General features: G+C 39.8%; 2 protein-coding genes and 2 non-coding genes across 9 annotated transcripts; 3 read left to right on the forward strand and 1 right to left on the reverse strand.

Annotated features, from left to right (window-relative positions):
• Positions 1–5,563: 5,563 nt before the first annotated feature.
• dyrk1ab (dual-specificity tyrosine-(Y)-phosphorylation regulated kinase 1A, b) lies at positions 5,564–16,495 on the forward strand. Of its 5 annotated transcripts, none has more exons than XM_055514012.1 (12): positions 5,564–6,406; positions 8,151–8,220; positions 9,642–9,838; positions 10,089–10,181; positions 10,303–10,491; positions 10,604–10,751; positions 10,851–11,137; positions 11,281–11,427; positions 11,676–11,816; positions 11,931–12,234; positions 12,458–12,582; positions 12,841–16,495. In XM_055514012.1, the coding sequence occupies exons 2-12, from the start codon at positions 8,208–8,210 to the stop codon at positions 13,426–13,428; spliced, it is 2,232 nt and encodes a 743-aa protein (XP_055369987.1). In that variant the 5' UTR covers positions 5,564–6,406; positions 8,151–8,207; the 3' UTR covers positions 13,429–16,495. The 5 variants fall into 5 exon arrangements, with proteins under 5 accessions (XP_055369987.1, XP_029026934.1, XP_029026932.1 ...); XM_029171101.3 differs by lacking the exon at positions 8,151–8,220 and having other exon boundaries at positions 5,715–5,819; positions 6,328–6,406; XM_029171099.3 differs by lacking the exon at positions 5,564–6,406 and adding an exon at positions 6,455–7,228.
• Positions 16,496–16,693: 198 nt separating this feature from the next.
• Positions 16,694–16,765, forward strand: trnap-cgg (transfer RNA proline (anticodon CGG)). The gene has a single exon. It is a non-coding gene; the product is annotated as a tRNA-Pro (tRNA).
• A 170-nt stretch (positions 16,766–16,935) lies between these two features.
• Positions 16,936–17,007, reverse strand: trnap-agg (transfer RNA proline (anticodon AGG)). Its single transcript has one exon. It is a non-coding gene; the product is annotated as a tRNA-Pro (tRNA).
• Positions 17,008–17,521: 514 nt separating this feature from the next.
• Positions 17,522–20,832, forward strand: thap12b (THAP domain containing 12b). Of its 2 annotated transcripts, none has more exons than XM_029171739.3 (5): positions 17,522–17,852; positions 18,135–18,255; positions 18,338–18,445; positions 18,526–18,562; positions 18,714–20,832. In XM_029171739.3, exons 1-5 carry the CDS (start codon positions 17,764–17,766, stop codon positions 20,651–20,653), a joined length of 2,295 nt encoding a protein of 764 aa, XP_029027572.1. In that variant the 5' UTR covers positions 17,522–17,763; the 3' UTR covers positions 20,654–20,832. The 2 variants fall into 2 exon arrangements, with proteins under 2 accessions (XP_029027572.1, XP_029027573.1); XM_029171740.3 differs by having other exon boundaries at positions 17,527–17,660.
• The last annotated feature ends 81 nt before the right edge of the window (positions 20,833–20,913 follow it).

Below are 20,913 nucleotides of genomic sequence, written 5' to 3' on the forward strand. Positions count from 1 at the left end.
GTTTAAAATAAAGTGTACATTTGAAAAATAATGTCCACTGAATGTTAATTATGATTTCATGCTTTTCACCGCTTTCATCTGATCACTTTTTAAATAAAGAGCAACATGGTTGACTTGGGACTTTGATACATGCAGAGAATTTCTCGTGTCCTATAATTGTATCAAAAACTCATGAACATTAAGGCAAACCACTAGATTTTCCTTCGTAATTATGTTTGTGTATGTATATTCAGTTTTAAGGTTTGTATATGAGTGAACTCCGAAGGTTGCTTCTACATCTTTACATTTTAAACTTTTTTTATAAGCTCTATTTTCACTTTTTGAGGTCCTTTAGAATTAAGGCTGAGCATTTAAAATCAAACATCACTAAATTCACAGAATGAGCTGCTGACTGAGGTGGAAACAAGCAGGAAGGCAGGAATACTTTGAATCTGAGCAGTTAACTTACACAATGACACTGTTTATGCCACTAGGCCAAAGTTCTTTGATTTGATTTGCTTTAAAATCGAAATTTTGTACTAACTTTGAAAGCTGAGGACTTTCACTACCTCAGGTAATGACACTTGATACTTCTTAGCTCCTATGTCACTCTTTCATCTGTTAACAGGTCTTTAATAATCACCTGTAATACATCGTAATCAACAGAGGCAGACACTGCATGTGGCCTGTCTTCACTATAAGACATGGCTTCTACTCAGTGCATTTACAACATGGAGAGAAAACTATAAAATGTAGGCTCGTGAACATTTTCAGTCTGCATAATATCAACTAAATCAACTTCTGCTGCCATCCTGTGGTTAAACTGTATATTGTAACAGCCAATGGGACAATCAGAAACCTCTGTTACTGTTTTATCTGAGAGGTTGTATTGACATTATGATTTAAAATAAATTGCAGAGTGGATATATTACCTTCAGCCTCAAATGCAACTGAAATGAGTAATAATAATGATTTTCAATCATTCATACATGAAACCTGGTAACAAAAAACACTTATTTTATAGCCCGAGTGTGATGCATTTGGTTTGTTTGTCAAACATTTATATGGAATATTATTTGGTAAGTATAATACATCACATTTTAAAAGTATCATTCATTTCATATATCTTCAAACAAATTGAAGATTTGAGGAAAAATTGCTCAAATCCTGCTCACTGCTGGGTAGAGTTAAAATCTTTGTATTTATGGTCAGATGAGTGTCGTTCTTTGCAGATGAGATCAAAGTATAAGAGGATGTCTCCTCCCACAGTCTGCACCTTTGGTTCAGAGGCAGCATCTAGCCACCATTTAAAATGGAAAGAGGTGGACAGGCGATTGGTTTAAGACCTTATAATCCACAAAACTATAAAGAATTGTAGAAAAGAAAGAGAGAGGAGCACAACTACGTCATAACGACACCATCCTGAGCGTGTGAAAGAAGGCAGTTTGGTAAGATAACAGGGAGCCTCTGACTTCTCATATAATGAGGTCAATGTCCCTTTGTCTGCTGGTCACCTACTCTCACCCACCCTGGACATAGATGGGGGGGGGGGGGCAGTGTGTTTTTAATTTTCCTCCATGGATTGAGAACTGCTTGGACTGCACTGCTTGGAAGAAACCATTTCTGTCCACCTGCAGCATCATGTGTCTGACTGTAGTTCCACAGGGATCAGATCTGGTTTCCTCTTACTGTACAGACTTCAGGTGCAACTCTGTCATCAGGCATTCTCTAACGACTGCTCTGCTGAAGGATGTGTTTGAGGTGGAGACCTCACAAAGTGATGGAGTAGGAGACAGCTTTTTGGTGGAGATTGTTCCAGAGTACAGATGCCTAATAGTATAGTAAGACAACAAATAGCCACAACTAATGAACCTGAACCCATTTATGCACAAAGAAAATGCTGCAGGGACAAAATGCACTTTTCACACATTGGGATTCAGCCTCAGTTGGTTGTTTCGTTTAAGTTACCAAGTTTCAGCACATAATAGGCTTCTTCAATAAACTTTATTAATCCCAGAAGGAAATTGCTTTGCACACTTATTATTGCTTTCACATAGTATAGAAGGGAAGATTGAAAATAGCAAAAAGTATTATCAGGACAGACATGCAAGATATGTATAAATACATACATATGTATACACATATACACACATAAACACGCACTATCAAATGAAGTTACTTTGTATGCACTGTATGCACATCCTATAGACTGCGGCAGACATATATATATATATATATATATATACACATATGTACTGTATGTACTATACTACACAGATACAGGTGGACCCTTACAGAGGAAGGAGGAGTTGTACAGGCCGATGGCACCGGTAGGAAGGATCTCCAGTGACGTTGTGTGGAGCACCTAATACTGATCAGCCTCTGGCTGAAGGTGCTCCTCTGTCCAGCCAGCACACTGTGTAGGGGGTGGGAGGTGTTGTCTAGGATAGAGAGTAGTTAGACCAGCATCCTCCTCTCAGCTACAGCATGTACACAGCTGAGGAGTTCTTTTTCCAGTCCAGTATATTGTCCAAATTCACTCCCAGGTATTTGTACTCGTCATAACCTCCAGCTTTTCATTTTTAATAGTGAAATGGGTGACAGGACTCCCAGATTCCCTAAAGTCTATCACCAGCTCATTAGTTTAGTTGATGTTAATTTGGAGGTGGTTCTGTACACACCAGTCCACAAAACACTAACAGGCTGGACTGAGAAATGAGTTCAGTACATGCGTCTGGGTGAGCAGCCTTTTAAAGTCTAGGCTACAGCTGTTATCTTATACTTAGATAACGTTGTTTTCTTATTGTGGAATGGTCCAGGCAAAAATGTACAGGAGTTAACGGAAAAATTGTCATTTTGAAATGAAGCAATATTTTGAGCTGAAGCATGATACTGAGACATAAAGGAAGGAAGGCAGGTATAAATGCCATTACTGCTGTGGCATTTTACATTATAAAACATTCAGCTTTTGCACAGTCAGGTACAACCTATATGTTATAGGTCTGTAAAAGGCAGAAAATCTATCTGTGCCACCAGGATATTTGGTAAGTTCATATATGTGATGTGCTTTGTAGAAGGAATAAAAGCAGAGGCTTAAATGTACATTATTTCTCTATTGTTTGTTACTTTGTTCTTTGTTGCTTTTATGCCTTGTGATGTTTGCGATGTTGATTATATTAGTAACAATGTATTGTCTACTGCATCAGTGTTTACATTTCCATTTTCGTATCTTTACGTATCTAAAATGAAGTACATTCATTATGTACATGTATGTCAATATCTGTGCAAATTTAGAAGAACATATTTTATGTTCCACAGGCATGTCCTCCTTTCAACCAATAGATGTCCTCAGACTTCTTGTCACCCTTTGGTCCCCATCTAAAGACTTACTGTACCTGACTTCCTCCATCTGATTAAGCTCCTTTTGTCCACACACACGGTTCCATTTTAGTCCTTTACCTCTTTAGATTTATTCAGTCCTACTTCCTGTTAACATGTAATTCATCTCCACTCAGCCAGTGGTTAAAACTGATAATTAAAGTAGACTTTAAGGTTTGTGACTGGAGGATAGTACACAGGACAAAATATGAAGAAAAAATCCCAAAACAACCATGACCCAATTTAACACGTATTAGAGAAAAATAGCAAGTTTCCATCATAAATGGGTTTTTATCATCACAAAAAGAGGGACCTCTGGAGACTCAATTCTCAAGTGATTAGCTGTCAGGCAGTGTATGCTGGGAAGTGTGTTGGCTTTGTTTCTTTAAAAACTTAATGTGTGAGTGAGTCGTGTGTAACCTCACCTACAGCGTGGCCATGTCTTCTCTATCTCTATGACCTTTGGGTACTGATAGAAAAAGATGACAGACAAAGTAACCCAAATTTTCCTAAACTTAATAGAGTTGATAGAGTTTTAATATTCAAAGAATCTCTTAGAAGAGCTGCACCTTCACATCTAAAGGATCCAGTTGAGAAGATTTAGGTATCTGCCATGTAGGTGCCTCCATCCTGAAATAGAGTGGGACAAAAAACACACTGGTGAGATTGAACATTTCTACTAGACTGGGTCTTTGCATCCCACAGCTGGAAAGCTCCACTGGGTCGAACATCTGGACAACCTTGCTCAAACTGCTGCCACTGTAAGTTGACCCTGAATTGACAGGGACCTTCAAGTCAAAGGTTCAATTCAAATTAAAACAAATAACTTTTACCATTTCCGACACGCTTGAAAATAAATCAGATCAACTACATTTCCATGAGTACAAAACACAGAATGAAAAAGATTAGTTAAATCAATGATGTTCACGGTGTCAAATTGAATCTTTTAGAAAATGCATTTTACAGTGAAAAAAAAACGTTGACTGACTGATATGACTTGTAAAGCAGAATAGCAGTCCTGTTTTATCAATAACAAGCTGAAGAACATTTGGTCTAATATTTTCCCTCTTTGTATAGGTGCTCCACAGTCATACTGGCCTAACTCTAAACACTAAGAGTTGAAAATATTAACAGGGATTATGACATTTAATGTTTTAAAGAATTTCCCCATCGTGGGAGTAAAAAAGTCTTATCTTTTCTTCAAGAAAACCAGACAGTGAGCAGCAGTGATATTAATGAATAAAAAAAGCTCTAAAGTCAAATTTTAAATTACAACATCCATTTTGAATGCAGGCTCCATAAAATCAGCACCATGATATAGTCAGACAGACACCTGAATCAGTTGTAACGTTACCGCAAATTCACTTTATGTGGTTTAAAATATGTTCAAGTCACATGAATGATGTGAGGTTATATAAAAAAGAAGCATGTTTTAAACCGAATAAAACAAACACCAAAATAATCTGAACAATGGTGAGCTTATTTGTGCTTTGATTTTGTTCTGCAAATTTCTTGACTTCTGCAATATTGGAGAGGTGACACCTACCAGGATGTAATGCTACACCCGCCACACATATTTGCAGCCTGATAAAGCCTCTCTAATTGATTGTAACTGATTTCAGAGGTGAAAAAGGCTTTAGGGTTTCCATAGCCAACTGCTGCTTATAAAATCTGCAATCTGGAGCACTGCTTAGAGAATCTGATGTAAGCAACTTTGCAAAATAATCATATATTATATGGATAAAATATAGAAATATTATATAAAAATACTTTGTGTCCTGTACATCTTAGTTTTATTACCACACACATAACAATAACAGTATTAAAAAGCCTCGTAATTAATGAAACAATTGATGGAGGACAGTTATAAAACATCATAAATGCTTTAACATGTTCCCTTCAGAATTTGATTCCTGGCAAAAAGGAGAGGAAGGAGGAAAATATATTTAGACTAAAACCAAAGCTATTACAATATCAGTAATAAAGAAGAAATAAATTAGCACCCAGTTCACTTAATAGTAATTTTTTATTTAAAACATAAAGGCAGTGTGAGAATATGTGTCGGCTGGTAGCAACAGGCCAAATGCTGTTACAGAGACAGACAGGGACACCATTGAAGTCATGTGTGTCCTGTAACTCTGGCCAGTTAGATTTTATTCGTCATTGGAACATCCGGGTACTTTATTTCTTGATTGACAGTTGCCATGGCAACAAGCTAGAGCATCGCCATTTTGTCAGGAGGGTTTTTTTCCCAGCTCAGTCTTTTCAAATGTTCTCCCTTCCCGCCGGAATAATGCTGTCAGTGGATATATATTTGATGTTTTTGGATATCGAAATGCGTCTAGTGGATCGGATCAAGAAGATCAAGAGGCCGACATTTTAACATAGTTGAAATAATTAGGCGGCGCCGCACTAACTCAGTTGTCCGTGTCTCTGGTCCACCGGGCCGGTTCACTGCGCAGGTTTGGACCGCGCGCCATTTTGTGAAAATTGACACAAAATTCCTAACCAAAATTACCAGAGGACACCGTTTCTGCTTTGTGTTTAAAATAATCCGAATTCCGTCGTATTGCCGTATTTATCGACCGACCGACTCTAGATTTGTAAAGACAACGTAAAATTAGAATTTGACATAACGTTTATTTAGCGGTTGCTAGAATTGTTAGCTTGGGGCTAGCCAAAGAAGCTACAGCTAGCCAGGGCAGGTAGCTAATGTTAGCTGCGTTCATTTTGTCTACCAGCTAGCTAGTTCGCTAAGGTTAGCTACTAAGTTATGTCTGCTAGTTAAGGCTAGCATTGTGCTAGTCATCAGCTGATGGTAACGATAGTCAAAGCTTCTATCGACGTTGTTGTTCGTCAAAGCTTGGAAAATGAAACGCATAATAAAATTGACTGGCGAATTATTTTAGAGTTCGCCGGTCAGAGGACGAGGATTGGATTTAACGTTAACTTTACTCGCTAACCGTGTAGGGAGGGGAGAATCTCAAGCTGGATAAGTTTCCTCATCATACAGGTTATTGGACTTTAAATGAAGATCGTGCCATCAGAGGTGAGCTATCATTACCTTAACCATCCACGCTAACGCTTTTGCAGATGTATATTTTTTAAAATGTTAATGGTTCACGATGATGAACGCGACAGTGAAGTTGAGCTTATGGTATGGCGGCTAGCTAACATTTTGTGGCGGTGCCGACTCCGCTGAACCTGGCGTTAAGATTCTCTGCCAGTCAGTAGGTCAACAACCTGCTTTTTTGATTAGGCACGTTTTTCCAAGCGGCAATGTATTAACGTTACAGGATGTAACGAACTATGTGGGATGGAGAGTCATGCTGACACTGTATTAACGTACAGCTAACGTTAACCCTGCGATATTGGGCTCTGTCATTGTGCGGTTCAAATAAATGTTGCAGTGTTAGTAAGCGCTCTGGCTTGATGAACAGTAATTGAAAGGCCTAACTGTATTAATATTAGGTGATTAATTCGGGTTTTCGAGTTTACAGTACGGTGCTCGACTAGCTAACCTGGCTAACGCCTGTTAGCTACGTCGGCTAACCTGGCTAATGGTTAACGTTAAGTTGTTGACGAACCAGCTGAACGGGCCCCACAACCCGCTGGCTGAACACAGCGTCACTAGCTAACGTTAACGTGGGATTGGTGAGGGATATGCTTGCTTGTCCCGCAGTTTTCAGGGTAACGTTAACGACGACAACGTTAGCTAGTTTGACTGCTAACAGTAACGTGAGCCCGAATACGTTTGTCATTTATACGACCATTGGAGGCATACGAGAACGATATGTAGCAACAGAGGACACAAATTAACACTGAATATGCTTTCTAAAATCCAACCATGACGAGATCTACCCCATCATCTGTAAGTACAGAGCTACTAGGGCACCGTCTTTATATACGGCCGTTGGGCTTTTAATTGTTAAGGATGGGTTTCGTTTGATTCAGGTTTGGAATGGATCTAAACAGTTGGGCGTGAGAAGATGACACACAGGCTTGTTACAGAGGTCTTTAGCCATCGCGTATGATATGATATGGCTACTAATAGCAAGCTAGCAGTCGTTATATTTGAAACTAACGTTAAATAGGCCCGTTGATGCTATGATGAGCAGTGAGGAAAGGAACTGTTCATATGTCAGTACTGAAAATGAAGAATAATGAAACGTTTAGGGGAGTGTAAAAAGCTACAAGTGCGCTTGCAAAATGGCTTTGTGAACAAATACAGCTTGAAATTTTCCCTATAGGGTTAGTGATTGTTAAAATGCCAAACTGACTTAATAGTTTTATTATTCTGATCCCATCTATCTCATTTGTATCATGGATTCAAAGCATACTCTTTTTTATTCCTTGTCAAATTGCACGGTTTCATACAATATTTCCCGTTAGACCAGCTGGAATTTTTATGGTCTGTGGACATGCTGTGGGGAGAACCAGTGCTATTTAGTTCACAGCAATTCTAATAATGATTTGTTTTGTTAAATTATATAGTTTTGCCTTGTGAAGAAATTTACAGTTTTACTGAGCCAACCCCTTTGTGTGTTGATATTTATATTCCCTGGGTAAGTGCTTATGATCCTTGGTTCAGCAGCTGTATTCAGCCTACTTGTCTTTGAGTTTTAATTTCCTGGCTTCCTAAGTTCATACGTTTACCCCAAGCAAACTTTAAAAAGTTTTGGGATGTCCTAATAATCCCCCCTATTTTGTTTTCTTAATTAAGGTTTAAGCAGTATGAAGTTATATTTCACAAAAGATGCACAATTATAATGATGTGTTTTTATTTTTTGTAGTGGGTTGTGGTTTGCTGCTGGACTCTCCTCCCAGGATGATATGAAATTTTACAGGAGATGATGCATCCAGGTTAGCTGCTATATATTAAGCCTTAACCCTTAGTGGGAAGTGGTGCACCTAAGATGATAATATGCTATTATAAATTTCTGCCATCCTATCAAAGTTTTAGGACATTAATGTGCTTATATTGCTCTTGGTACAAAATGTGAAAAATAAAATTAGGTTAAATACCGTTAATGTTTAAACTAAAGACAACATTAAATATGTAATTATATAAGGTGTTTTTCATCATTGTTACATGTCAAAGTAGCTCCAGTACTCATCGTGATGTGTAAAAATATAAGTTCACTTTAAAAGAGCCGTGTGATCTTTTTTTTTTGTAGCTGTATTATACACGAGCTGTATAATAAAATGAATTGTTTATATTTATGAGGTATTAGAAGAAACATTTTAGACACATGCTTTTCTTGAAATACAGTCTTTGCTTGTTGGCTCATGCTCTATCATCTTACAGTTCCTCTTATTTCTGTCAGTGGATGTGTATTTTTTCCTTTTCCAAAGCTGGGTCAGCTTTCTAACGCTCTTAGATGGAGTGCAGGTTTTCGGCTGTGCAGCTATTTTGCTGTCAGGCTCTTGTGTTGAAAGCAACGTCTAAGTGTGCCAAAGTTCAATTTTATTTCTTGTTTATTTCTTGTTTTCTCATTGGAAAATGGGAGCAGCTCTGCCCTGGCAACAAAAGTAGGCTATTTGCATACTGCGTTGTGATTGGTCTGTGCATTGATGGGCTTGCCAAATCACGCTGTATCTCTGTGGTGATAGGCTATGCTAATTAGGTGCTGTTGCTGGGATTCTGAATAGTGGTTACTGTGAAGCACTGGTGAATTGTGTTGTCTGGTGAGAGATGCTGATAGCTGAACATGCTATTTAATAATTTTTTGATTCCTTCTGGCTTGAAATGAAGGATGATTCACTGTACAATGTGGAGATGCTTTATTTCACTCATTTTCTCTGTTAAACTTGCTGTTGTCCTCCTTTGTTTCCTAAAGATTTCTAATATTACTGTTTTATTTAATTTTGTGCTTGAACCTTAATACATTTTTATGAATTTACAGTTTAAACAAAAGGCATTGTTTTAACCTGAACTTGATTTCTAACGTAAATGGATCTCTCTTAACCCCCTTTTTTTTTTAAATCTGTCTCTTCCAAAGTGTGAGTTTAATAATTTCAGCATGCACGTAAATATTACAGATGCACATAATTTACATTTTGCATATAATTTTCCCTCCCAAAGGTGAGCACAGGTTTTGTATTATTGAAATTGCCACTGTTTAGATCAAATTGCCTATAGTCCCTAGTTATATCAGGTTTGTAATGGACGTAACATATATTCAGATATATACATTTATCTATTTATTTTTTATTTAATTTTTTAAGAAAAATATTTTTGAGTGCTTGTGGTAAAGCAATAATAGCATTATTATTTCTTTCAGGAGGAGAGACTTCAGCATGCAAACCTTCGTCTGTCCGGCTTGCGCCCTCTTTTTCTTTACACACTGCTGGTCTTCAGATGGCTGCTCCAATGCCCCATACGCACCAGCAGTACAGTGACCGCCACCAGCCAAGCACTGACCAATCTGTTACGGTCTTACCGTACAGCGACCAGACACCACAGCTCACTGCCAATCAGGTGCACTAACCCAGCACTTGAATTTCTTTTCACACTTAATGAGCAGGGTTACGAGCATTGCAATATTTAATGTTATTTAAAATTCTAACCTCCTTTTTTGCTGCCATCACCAGGCAGAGTAGCTGCATGTCTCTAGTGGTGCCAAAGTTAATGCACTACATTAATTAAATTAATTTCTCATGTAATTTAGAAATGACTCTGTTTTTAAAAGTACCGTTTGTTTATTAAATATTGTGATTTCCTCTTTCAGAGGCACATGCCCCAGTGCTTTCGTGACCCAACTTCAGCTCCCCTGAGGAAGCTCTCCATTGACCTTATCAAAACATACAAACACATCAATGAGGTTAGTTTTCACTGTTTAGTATGATTCATCACGTGATGTTTATGTATTGCACAAAAAAATAACTTTGAGCATTTAGGTATTTTGAAATAACTGTTATATGTATTGTTTTGTTCATTTCTAGGTGTATTATGCAAAAAAGAAACGACGACACCAACAGGGTCAGGGTGAAGACTCCAGCCATAAGAAGGAAAGGAAAGTCTTTAATGATGGCTATGACGATGATAACTATGACTACATCGTCAAGAATGGGGAGAAGTGGATGGATCGCTATGAAATTGATTCCTTGATAGGAAAAGGATCCTTTGGACAGGTGCTTGACTATAAACTACACATTTTGTTTAAACACATGCCATGGATCTTTTTGAATTTCAAGAGGGAAATGATACTAAAATATTTTCTTCCTCTTAACTGGTTATCTGTAGGTTGTGAAAGCATACGATCGTGCAGAGCAGGAATGGGTTGCCATTAAGATTATCAAGAATAAGAAAGCTTTCCTAAATCAAGCTCAGATTGAAGTGCGCCTCCTCGAGCTCATGAACAAACATGATACTGAGATGAAATATTACATCGGTAAGACACTTTTGATATTAACATACATGGAGGACCCCCCCCCCCCCCCCCCCCCCCCCCCCCCCAATAATTGACTAACGTGAGTTTGGTTTTCTGTAGTTCACCTAAAGCGTCACTTCATGTTTCGGAACCACCTCTGCCTCGTGTTCGAGATGCTTTCGTACAACCTGTATGACCTGCTCCGAAACACCAATTTCCGTGGCGTATCACTCAACCTCACTCGGAAGTTTGCTCAGCAGCTATGCACAGCGCTGCTCTTCTTGGCCACGCCTGAGCTCAGCATCATCCACTGTGACCTGAAGCCTGAGAACATTCTCCTCTGTAACCCCAAGAGGAGTGCTATTAAAATAGTAGACTTTGGCAGCTCATGCCAGCTGGGACAAAGGGTAAGTAGCTAAAACCTAAAACTTTCCTTATCAACAATAAAGTGAATTAATGTATTACTAGTGTTAGTAGTTGCTGCTACTAAAGTGAACACTTCATTCATAAGAATATAATAAGATTCATTGTTCTGTTTTTTGTTTTTTAGATATACCAGTATATCCAGAGTCGCTTCTATCGTTCCCCAGAGGTGCTGCTTGGAATGCCCTACGACCTGGCCATTGACATGTGGTCCTTGGGCTGCATCTTGGTAGAGATGCACACAGGAGAGCCTCTGTTCAGTGGAGCAAATGAGGTATAAAGAACTGGAATGCTACTTTGAGTTGTGCTTTTAAATGTAGGTGTGAGTGTGGCAAAGGATTTTCCCCTAATATATAGCTAACAAATATTATTTCAGCTTACATTGGATGGCATTAAACCTTCACATATTTCAGTTTAGTCATATGTTTAGTTAGTGTAAGGTCTTAAGATTGAACACACAAGACTGTCAGTTGCTCCTTGTGCCTTGAGACATTTTTACCAAGATTAATAACATATCCACAGGTGGACCAGATGAACAAAATCGTTGAGGTTCTTGGTATACCGCCTAATCACATAATGGACCTAGCCCCTAAAGCCAGGAAGTTCTTTGAGAAGCTTTCGGATGGTACATGGAGTGTTAAGAAGACCAAAGATGGGAAAAGGGTGAGTTCTTTGCTGCTGTTTTGTTTTTGTTCTGAGTATTCTTACAACCATGGTAGTGCAATGAAGTCAAAGTGGATTTAATCTTTTAATCTATTTCTTCCTTGTCTTCAACAGTATAAGCCTCCAGCCTCACGGAAGCTCCACTCCATCTTGGGTGTGGAGACAGGAGGTCCAGGTGGCCGGCGAGCAGGGGAGTCTGGCCATGCTGTTGCTGACTACTTGAAGTTCAAGGACCTGATCCTCCGGATGTTGGACTATGATCCTAAGAGCCGCATCCAGCCCTACTATGCCCTGCAGCACAGCTTCTTCAAGAAGACTGCGGATGAGGGGACCAATACTAGCAGCAGTGTGTCAACAAGCCCCGCGTTAGAGCAGTCCCAGTCTTCAGGAACCACCTCTAGCACCTCCTCTAGTTCAGGTACATCACAGTTGAACCTCTGGGCAGTTATTTCAATGTTACTCCATTAAAGAGGTCAAATACTGTAATTTTGTCAGTTATTGTGTTGTGCTCTAAAGTAACACGCAGATGTTTCTTAGTGCATCATTACAAATCAGATTTTTAAAAATAATTTAGACCTGTTTTTGCATTTAATTCACTTTTCTTGTTAAAGCTGCATTTGTGACTTTGTTTAACCTTTTAGGAGGATCGTCTGGGACAAGTACCAGTGGCAGAGCAAGGTCAGACCCTACTCACCACCACTTGCACAGTGGAGGACACTTTGGTGCGGCCATGCCGACCATCGATGGTGACAGCCTCTGTCCACAGGTCAGTAAATTAACCAGAGGGATTTCCAATGTGATTGTAATGTTGAGTTTAATTAATTTAAATAAGAATATTGTAAAATTCAGAAACAAATTAATTTCATCAAATGGATATGATGTTTTATATCCATACGATAAAATTAGTTTGCATTAAAGAGATGCAAACAAATAAAGACACCAAAAATTCAGCCTTATTGTTCTGATTATGTCAGCCTTATTGTTCTTTTTATGTGACATTTTGCTCTTTTAATGACTTTACCAGGCAAGACAGCCTTATCCACCTCCACTGGTGTGGGGAGGTGGTGTTGGACCAGAGTCAGTAACTGGAGAGACCCACCCAGTCCAGGAGACCACCTTCCATGTTCCCCCTCAACACCCTAAAGCCCTGCATCCCCACTCACATACCCATCACCACCATGGGCAGATGATGGCTACACGCCCACGCCCACGCCACTACACCTCCCCAACACACAGCTCCTCCACACAGGACTCCATGGAGGTGGTTCATGGCCATCTGTCCATGACCTCCCTGTCTTCCTCTGCCTCCTCTTCCTCTACATCGTCCTCTTCCACTGGGAACCATGGCAACCAGGCCTACCAGCTCCGTCATTTGCCTGCCGGAGCCCTTGACTTTGGTCAAAATGGTGGGCTGAACATGGGGCTAGGTGCCTTCTCGAACCCAAGGCAGGAGACTGGCATGGCAGCACACCCTGCATTCTCCATGGGCACGAACACAGGGCCTGCCCACTACCTAGCGGAAGGCCACCTGGGCATGAGGCAGGGCATGGACCGGGAGGAGTCTCCAATGACTGGAGTGTGTGTGCAGCAGAGTTCTATGGCCAGCTCGTGACTGCACTGACATTTGGCTGTGTGTCCCCCCTGTGCGTCATTTTTAAGGTGGTGTTTTTTTACTACAAAGTGTGTTGAGAACAAAGCTGCTCACGTCAGAAGGGAGATATCACTGAACCGCTACTACAGAGAAAAACCTTTGTTAAAAAGTATATATGTAATTTTCATCAGTTTTCTTTTGCAATCATTAGGCACAAAATAATACTGCAGAATAACCATAGTGAGATTGAGACATCCATGTTACCATTTCACCAGTTTCATGTAACCACCAAGTAATCACCATATGGTATTATGTGGCAAAATCTTCTAAGGAGCATTTCAAAGCAAAGTATGAAGCTGTTTTGCAGGTAGCTGTTGGTGATGAAATGCTTGGCGTCCTCTTTTGGTTCAAACCGTGGACTGCCTGACATTACTGTTTTACTGGTTCTTAATTATTTTGCCCTTTTTAAGTGAAATTTCACGTAAAAGCTGCTTGTAAATCCTGTAGCTTGACAATGAGGGGAAGTGTTTGCGGTGATATTTCTTGTTGTTGGTCGGTATTGTGTAACTCTGTTAAAGGGGAGCACATGGCAGTGGAGTCCCTATAGCGTGTGCTCGCCAGGTGGAGAGGAGACCCCCCCCCAGGTGGATGCTGACACCAACCAGGTCAAAGGGAAAGAGGGAAGCACCACCCCTCAGGCCTGGAGGTCCTGTAGTTCTGCGAGCTGCAACTGGGCCCGGCACAGACGAGAGCAGCGATGGGCATGGAAAAAGAAAGGATCCAGCCCAGTGAACGGAAGACAGTCAGTGGCAGGTTCAAGATAACCCTTTGGCCTTATGACTTATGGACTTGGAATGGGATGGAGCTGGACATTATCATTTGAATTAAGATGGCTTTTCTCTATTTTTCTCTTTAGACAGCCCTTAATTCTTTAAGGAAATTAAAACAACTTAGAAAAGGTAAATAAGAATGGTAATTTGAGGCCTTTCTCTACAAAGATTTTTTCTTCAGCAGGGCCCCACATAACAGGGTCTTATTGTACACAACAACCTCCTAAACATTACTTCCTTGAAAATCTTATTCACTGGTTAAGGATTTTGCAGTGGAAAGAACTATCTATTCAGAGTCTACCCTTTTTATGTTTTTGTTATTTTTCCCTTTTGCATGTAGTTTCTCATCAGAACCACCTGCACAAGTCTCTCCATTCAAAACATGGAAACTGAAGAAAAAAATGAGTTAAGTGACTGCCTTTTTTCTCCTCAAATTATGCTGTGAATTTTACAAGAATTTATTTTCCCTTTGGATATGTTTTTATACCAAAGCAGTTGTTTTATAGCATATAGGTGTCTGTAACCAATAATGTAGCAGTTCACCATGTTGACGCAAAGTTTATCAAGATCTTATTTTAACGTCAATACAAACAGCTGCAATATATTACTTTAGCAAAACTGGAGACCGTTGTTGAGACCGCTATTGTGTATTCTGGCCAGATTTGTTTGCAACGTTTTACCAAAACTGTTTCCATATTAATTGGTAGATTATTTTGGGAGTCTTTTAAAACTTTGGTATGTTAGAGAATTTGGTAGTTACTCTGCAGGCTCCGGAGTAGCAAGATAGAAGCTGATGGTTTAAAAAAAAAAAAAAAAAAAAAACAAAAGGAAAAAAAAGAGACTAATGCGTTCTATTTCTGTGTCGTCGTCTTTTTTTTGCCCCCATCATACTATTTCAAAGGGTTTTGCTGCCTTTCATACATCATTTGGTCAACTTGGCTAGTTTCTGCTGCGAAGCAAGACTTTATCATCGTCTTGTCATGGGTAAAGAAAATTGTGGCAAATTGGTTTGTGCTTAGTGATGTTGTTCTGATTTGGTAGGGCAAATCCCCATGATTGTTGTCCTGTTCCAAGGGAAAGGGTGTCCACCAATCCACAGTCACATGATTTGCCTAGGCAGATGTGCATGTCCTCAAAACATTACAGTCAATTACCAGATTTTTTTTTAATATCAGGGATTTTGAAGTGCTTTTTTTTTTCTTCTGCTCATTTTACCAGCTTTGAAATTAGCCAGTTAAACCTGCCCACGACCACCTTTCAAATTAAGGGCAGGCCACAGGTCATGCTGTTGTCATTTAATGGAGAAACCATCACAACAAATCATGCTTGGTATTTCAACAAACACAAATGTAAAACTACCTATATTGAGATTGGGGTTTTATCTGGATGTCAAGGTTAATTGCAAATTTGCAATCATTTTTTTCATACCCCGCAGAATTTGAGACATTTAGAAATTGCTAGTGGTTTTTATTACTGGCTCTCATACTGGTACTAAACATTCCAAAAATAAAGACTGAAAAATAAAAAAAATTGACTGCAGTGACTCGTAAGTGTGCGCCTATTTCAGATCATGCTGATTGACCTCTTCTTTAGAGCAGTTGTCATGAAATGCAGCCCCTTTTTAATAGTTGAAATAGAATTTATGTATATATTTATATTTTTTTAATAAAGGAAGTATAGAACTCACTACCTTGCTCCTGCTGGTATGTTGATTATGTTTGTCAATTTGGTGACCATTCAGTGGGCAGGAACTCCTGTTTTCTTAGTGGCAAAACCTTGCCTTTTGGCAAAGGTACTTGACTACATCAGGACAACACTATGAGGTAGGGTTTGAATCAAACAGGGAAAGCTAGATCTTCAAACCTTAATAATTTTCACAGGGTATATTGTAAGTGCATGTACATCACAAACCTTACTTTTTGGTTATATGAGAAGCACATGGTTGAAAAAAAGTTCCATCTTTCATAAGCCTGTTGAGTTTGTGGGTTACACACAAACACATATTGACATATCTGAACACCCAACAGAAGTTGAAGTCCTCTTTAATTTGGATATAACCTTTTCATTTTTTATTTCACATTTTTTCACCTTTTTGTACATGCAACATGCACTATAGAATTGAACAGCATGGGGGAAAGGATAAGTCCATGTATCCACAGATTGTAAGATCTAGTCAAGACTTTGCTGTGTTTATGACAATGCCCTTTGTATTATATTAAGACAGTCTTATGTATGATATATAAAAAGAAGTTAATTGACTTGTTCTGTGTGTCTTTATTGCTCTTTGACACTTTTAGATATAAATATATCTTGGCTACTTTCTATGAAGACTAAAGTCATCACCCCCAACACTATCGTACATAATACATTATCATGTTGTTAAAAATATCCTAAGTGCTCCATAGCACTTTGCCAATGTGATTCATAAAAGACGAGTGGGTAGATTTTCGCGCCCTGGCTCGTTGGTCTAGGGGTATGATTCTCGCTTCGGGTGCGAGAGGTCCCGGGTTCAAATCCCGGACGAGCCCTTCTTATTTTCTTTGTGTAACCTGAACGTAAGCATATATTCCAGAAGGTGCCTTTTTGCGCCCCGGAATCCGTGTAAAATGGGGTATAAGAAATTCAGGCGGAACTCATTTGTTGTCTTTTGTATAAAAGAACCACGTCTTTGACGTCTTTCTGTAGAGAAAGAAAAACAGGGCTCGTCCGGGATTTGAACCCGGGACCTCTCGCACCCTAAGCGAGAATCATACCCCTAGACCAACGAGCCAGCTGACGTTTCTATTTGTACGTTACCTTTTTAAATTATATAGTTTAATAACTGTATAACAACTGTACAGACTGTACATATTATACATATGCTATCGTTAGCATTAGCACATTCTAAAGCTTTCTCCTAATTTCTGTTCAGATACAAGAAGTTTGTTTATGTAGCATTTCATCTACCTTTGTCTGGACATCTTTAGATTAATGTTCTCTTTACCTTTATAATTTGTTTTTCTTTTTCACTCTATTTAATCCTAAACTTGAGTTGCATGCCTATTGTTTGCTAAGACACGACCTTGTAGATTTGCCATGACGTTTCATATCTGATATAAAATGTTCGCCATAGTTCGCCAGTGGGTGGCAGTACTATGCCTTGAGTAGAAACTCTCGCTACTTTTTAGAACGAAGAAGAAACATTGGTTTGTTGTCTGATAACTAACCAATAGACGGAAACTTTCTTGCTCGGAAAACCAATAGTGATCCGCCTGTATTTTCATATGTCCAATGAGATAAGACATGGGCGTGGCCTCGACAACGAAAACCATCTTCTTTAAATTCAACCGTTGTGATTATGTTGTGCATCAAACGAACACAGTTTATAGTTGTGTGTGAGAGCGCTTAAGGGATCGTACACGGCAGTTGTTTGTGTTAGAAGAAGTGAGTTGTTACTGCGGGTATTCCTAAACCAAACTGCTTTTATTTCAGTTATCATATGTTAGTAGACAGTTACGTCAGTTAAGCTAACTACTTAGCCTGAAGCATGCCGAATTTTTGCGCGGCCCCAAACTGTACACGGAAGAGCACCCAGTCCGATTTGGCATTCTTTCGTTTTCCACGAGACCCAGAGAGGTAAAATGTCATATTCTTAAGTCTGTAGACACATTGTCACTATAATGCGTACTTGTTAGTTAATATATACATATAACATTTGAAATCCTTTATTGTTGCATGACGACGTTTTATGCAGTGTAGCTTTAGTTGAAATGTAGTTTTTTGTAGTTGTGATGTGTCTTTACAACAACAAGCTATATGTATATATATATATGCTTCATTTTTATAGCTTATGTTTTTTACTTATTTGTAGGTTGCTGTAACGTTGATATTAATGTCTTTGAAAAAACTTTGTTTTAGATGCCGAATCTGGGTAGAAAACTGCCGGAGAGCAGATCTAGAGGCAAAAACATCGGATCAATTGAACAAGCACTACAGGTTGTGTGCCAAACACTTTGACCCAGCCATGGTGTGCAAAACAGTAAGTATCTAACATAATTGTAGCTAAAAGCTATACTTAACAATGTGAATCTTTGAAGCTTATATGGGTGTTTTGTGTACAGAGCCCCTACAGGACTGTATTGAAAGATACAGCCATTCCAACTATATTTGATTTGACGAGCCACCTAAAAAATCCTCATACCAGGCATCGCAAACGGATAAAAGAACTAGTAAGAATAATAGTTGTTTTCCTCACCTCTCAGGCTCAGTTCTTGTTTTTTGTGAATTAAATACAGTCTCTTAATTTCAGACAGAGGAAGATATTCGAAAGATCAAAGAAAGGAGATGTAAGTAAATCAGAAATAAATTTCTAAGTTATTGATGCTTAATGCTAGGCTTTCAGAAAATCTTTTGTGTATTTTTCATGTTTCTGTCTCTCTCTCTCTCTCTCTCTCTCTCTCTCTCTCTCTCTCTCTCTCTCTCTCTCTCTCTCAATAGTGGCATCTTCTATTGAACAACTTGTTTCCAAAAAAGACACAGCAGTTGAGGATGCCACGAGCGCCAATGACGAACCCCAACTGTCCACAGAAGAAAAGGAGTTTCGTGAATACCTGAGATCATTGTTTGAGGTTGTGCTCATGATGGGAAAGCAGAGTATCCCATTAGCGGTGGAAAGAGCTGAAGAGGAAAAGAAATCAAGCAACTTCCAGGCGCTTATAGATTACCGCATAAATGCTGGAGACGAAGGATTGAAGAAACATTTTGAGACAGCTGCTGTGAACAGAGAATACCTCTCTACAACCCAGCAGGGCCAACTCCTGGATATATGTGAGAACACAGTGAGGGAGGAGATGCTAATGGAAGTGAGAGAGAGTCGGTTCTTCTCTCTTGTAACAGGTGAACTTGTTGAAATTTCCACTGAAAAACACTTGCCTATATTTTTACGCTTTGTGAATCAGCAGAATGTCCTCAGGGAGGAGTTTCTGGACTTTGTGCCATTTAATGGAGATGAGTCTACGCTGGTTGAGAGGCTTGAGGCCCAGCTTACCGACCGTTGGGGACTTAGCATGGAGGACTGCCGTGGTCAGGCCCACAAGGCCACCGGGACGTCCACCATTAAGATGAAAGCTGTGGCTGTATTACTGATGGAAAAATATCCCCTGGCGTTGCACATGCCTTGTTCCCATATGACACTCAACATCCACCTGGCCAACAGTCTGCCTTTTCCCAACGTGCAGGTTGTCATGGAGACTATTCGTAGGATTGGTGCTTTCTTTAAATCCCCACTCATCCAGGAGGAGCTTGGTCATGCCATTTCTATTCACTATCAGAAAAATGAAGAGAGAGGACTTACGCTCAAACAAAGCTGTGGCCAGGGCTGGACTGAGCAACACAATGTCTTCGATGTGCTGCTGGATCTGTTGCCTCCTCTTCTGCTGTGTATGGACACCATCTGGGAAAACACTAATGGAAGGTTCTCAGATGCCGTCGCAGCAGCTGCATATTCAATCGCAGAAACTTTGGCTGACTTTGAGATCGTTGTCACCATTGTTATATTAAAGAATGTTCTCACGTTTACCAGGGCCTTCGGGAGGAACCTCCAAGGGGAAACACTTGATGTGTTTTTTGCTGCTAACAGTCTCACCGCTGTTCTGCACTCACTGAATGAGGTCAATGATAACATTGATGTTTACCATGAATTCTGGTATGAGGAGGCTGTGAGTCTGGCATCTGTATTAGAGATTCCTGTGACCATCCCGAGACTGTTTCTTCGGAAGCAGCGCACAGCTGATGTGAGTGAATTCCAAGCAGAGACCTATTTCAAGGAGTATGTGACTGTCCCTGTTATCCGTTGCATCATGCAAGAGGTGGAGGACATGTTCTCTGACACCAACCTCAAAGCTCTTAAGTGCCTGTCTCTGGTCCCAGCTGTGATGGGCCAAATGAAGTTCAACACCACAGAGGAGAACTATGCAGAAGTGTATCGCAATGATCTCCCCAACCCAGACACCCTTCCTGCAGAGCTCCACTGCTGGAGAATCAAGTGGAAGCACAGGGGCAAAGAGGTGCGCCTGCCCACCACCATCCATGAAACCCTGCAGCTCCCAGATGTCAAGTTCTTCCCCAACGTGAACTCCTTCCTCAAGGTCCTGTCGACTTTACCGGTGCTGAAACTGGAAGACGACAGGAGCGACACAGCGAGCAAGAGACTGCAGGCTTACCTCAGCAGTGTACCTGCCCAGCAGTGGAACAAGAGTCTTATAATGCTCAACATTAACACTCAAGTCAAACACGACCTGGATGTTATGGTGGATAAATACTGCAGACTCTACCCAGAGGATGAGCCTGAAACTGAGGCTGAAGCTGAGGTTGAGGCTGAGGCTGAGGCTGAGATGGAAGCTGAAGCTGAAGCTGAGGAGGAGGCTATGAAATCATAGGATTATGACACAGAATATGAGTCAACCTGGGTTTTTTCATACTGTTTTTATGCTGATGTAAAGCAGTAATGGATGCAATTGTATGCAATCCCTGGGGAAAAAGACCTGTATTGTAGTAAGGACTGAAACTGCAACACCACAAGATGACCATGCATGTAAAGTTTAATCTGTAAATATTATTCTCTTTGTGCATCTTTTTGCATATGATATATTTAGTATAAAACTCACACTTAAGCTGACACTGAACAGTCTGATCTGTA

The sequence above is a fragment of the Betta splendens genome, chromosome 13 (assembly GCF_900634795.4).
Source record: "Betta splendens chromosome 13, fBetSpl5.4, whole genome shotgun sequence".
Classification (NCBI taxonomy): Eukaryota; Metazoa; Chordata; class Actinopteri; order Anabantiformes; family Osphronemidae; genus Betta; species Betta splendens.

Bases quoted from the DNA above. Each gene is read 5' to 3' on its own strand.
- dyrk1ab (XM_055514012.1), top strand. The intron at 10,752-10,850 runs GTAAGACACTTT...GGTTTTCTGTAG, and splicing joins TGAGATGAAATATTACATCG to TTCACCTAAAGCGTCACTTC. The intron at 11,428-11,675 runs GTATAAAGAACT...ACATATCCACAG, and splicing joins TGTTCAGTGGAGCAAATGAG to GTGGACCAGATGAACAAAAT.
- thap12b (XM_029171739.3), top strand. From the start codon at position 17,764: ATGCCGAATTTTTGCGCGGCCCCAAACTGTACACGGAAGAGCACCCAG. The intron at 17,853-18,134 runs GTAAAATGTCAT...ACTTTGTTTTAG, and splicing joins TTTCCACGAGACCCAGAGAG to ATGCCGAATCTGGGTAGAAA. The intron at 18,446-18,525 runs GTAAGAATAATA...TCTTAATTTCAG, and splicing joins GCAAACGGATAAAAGAACTA to ACAGAGGAAGATATTCGAAA.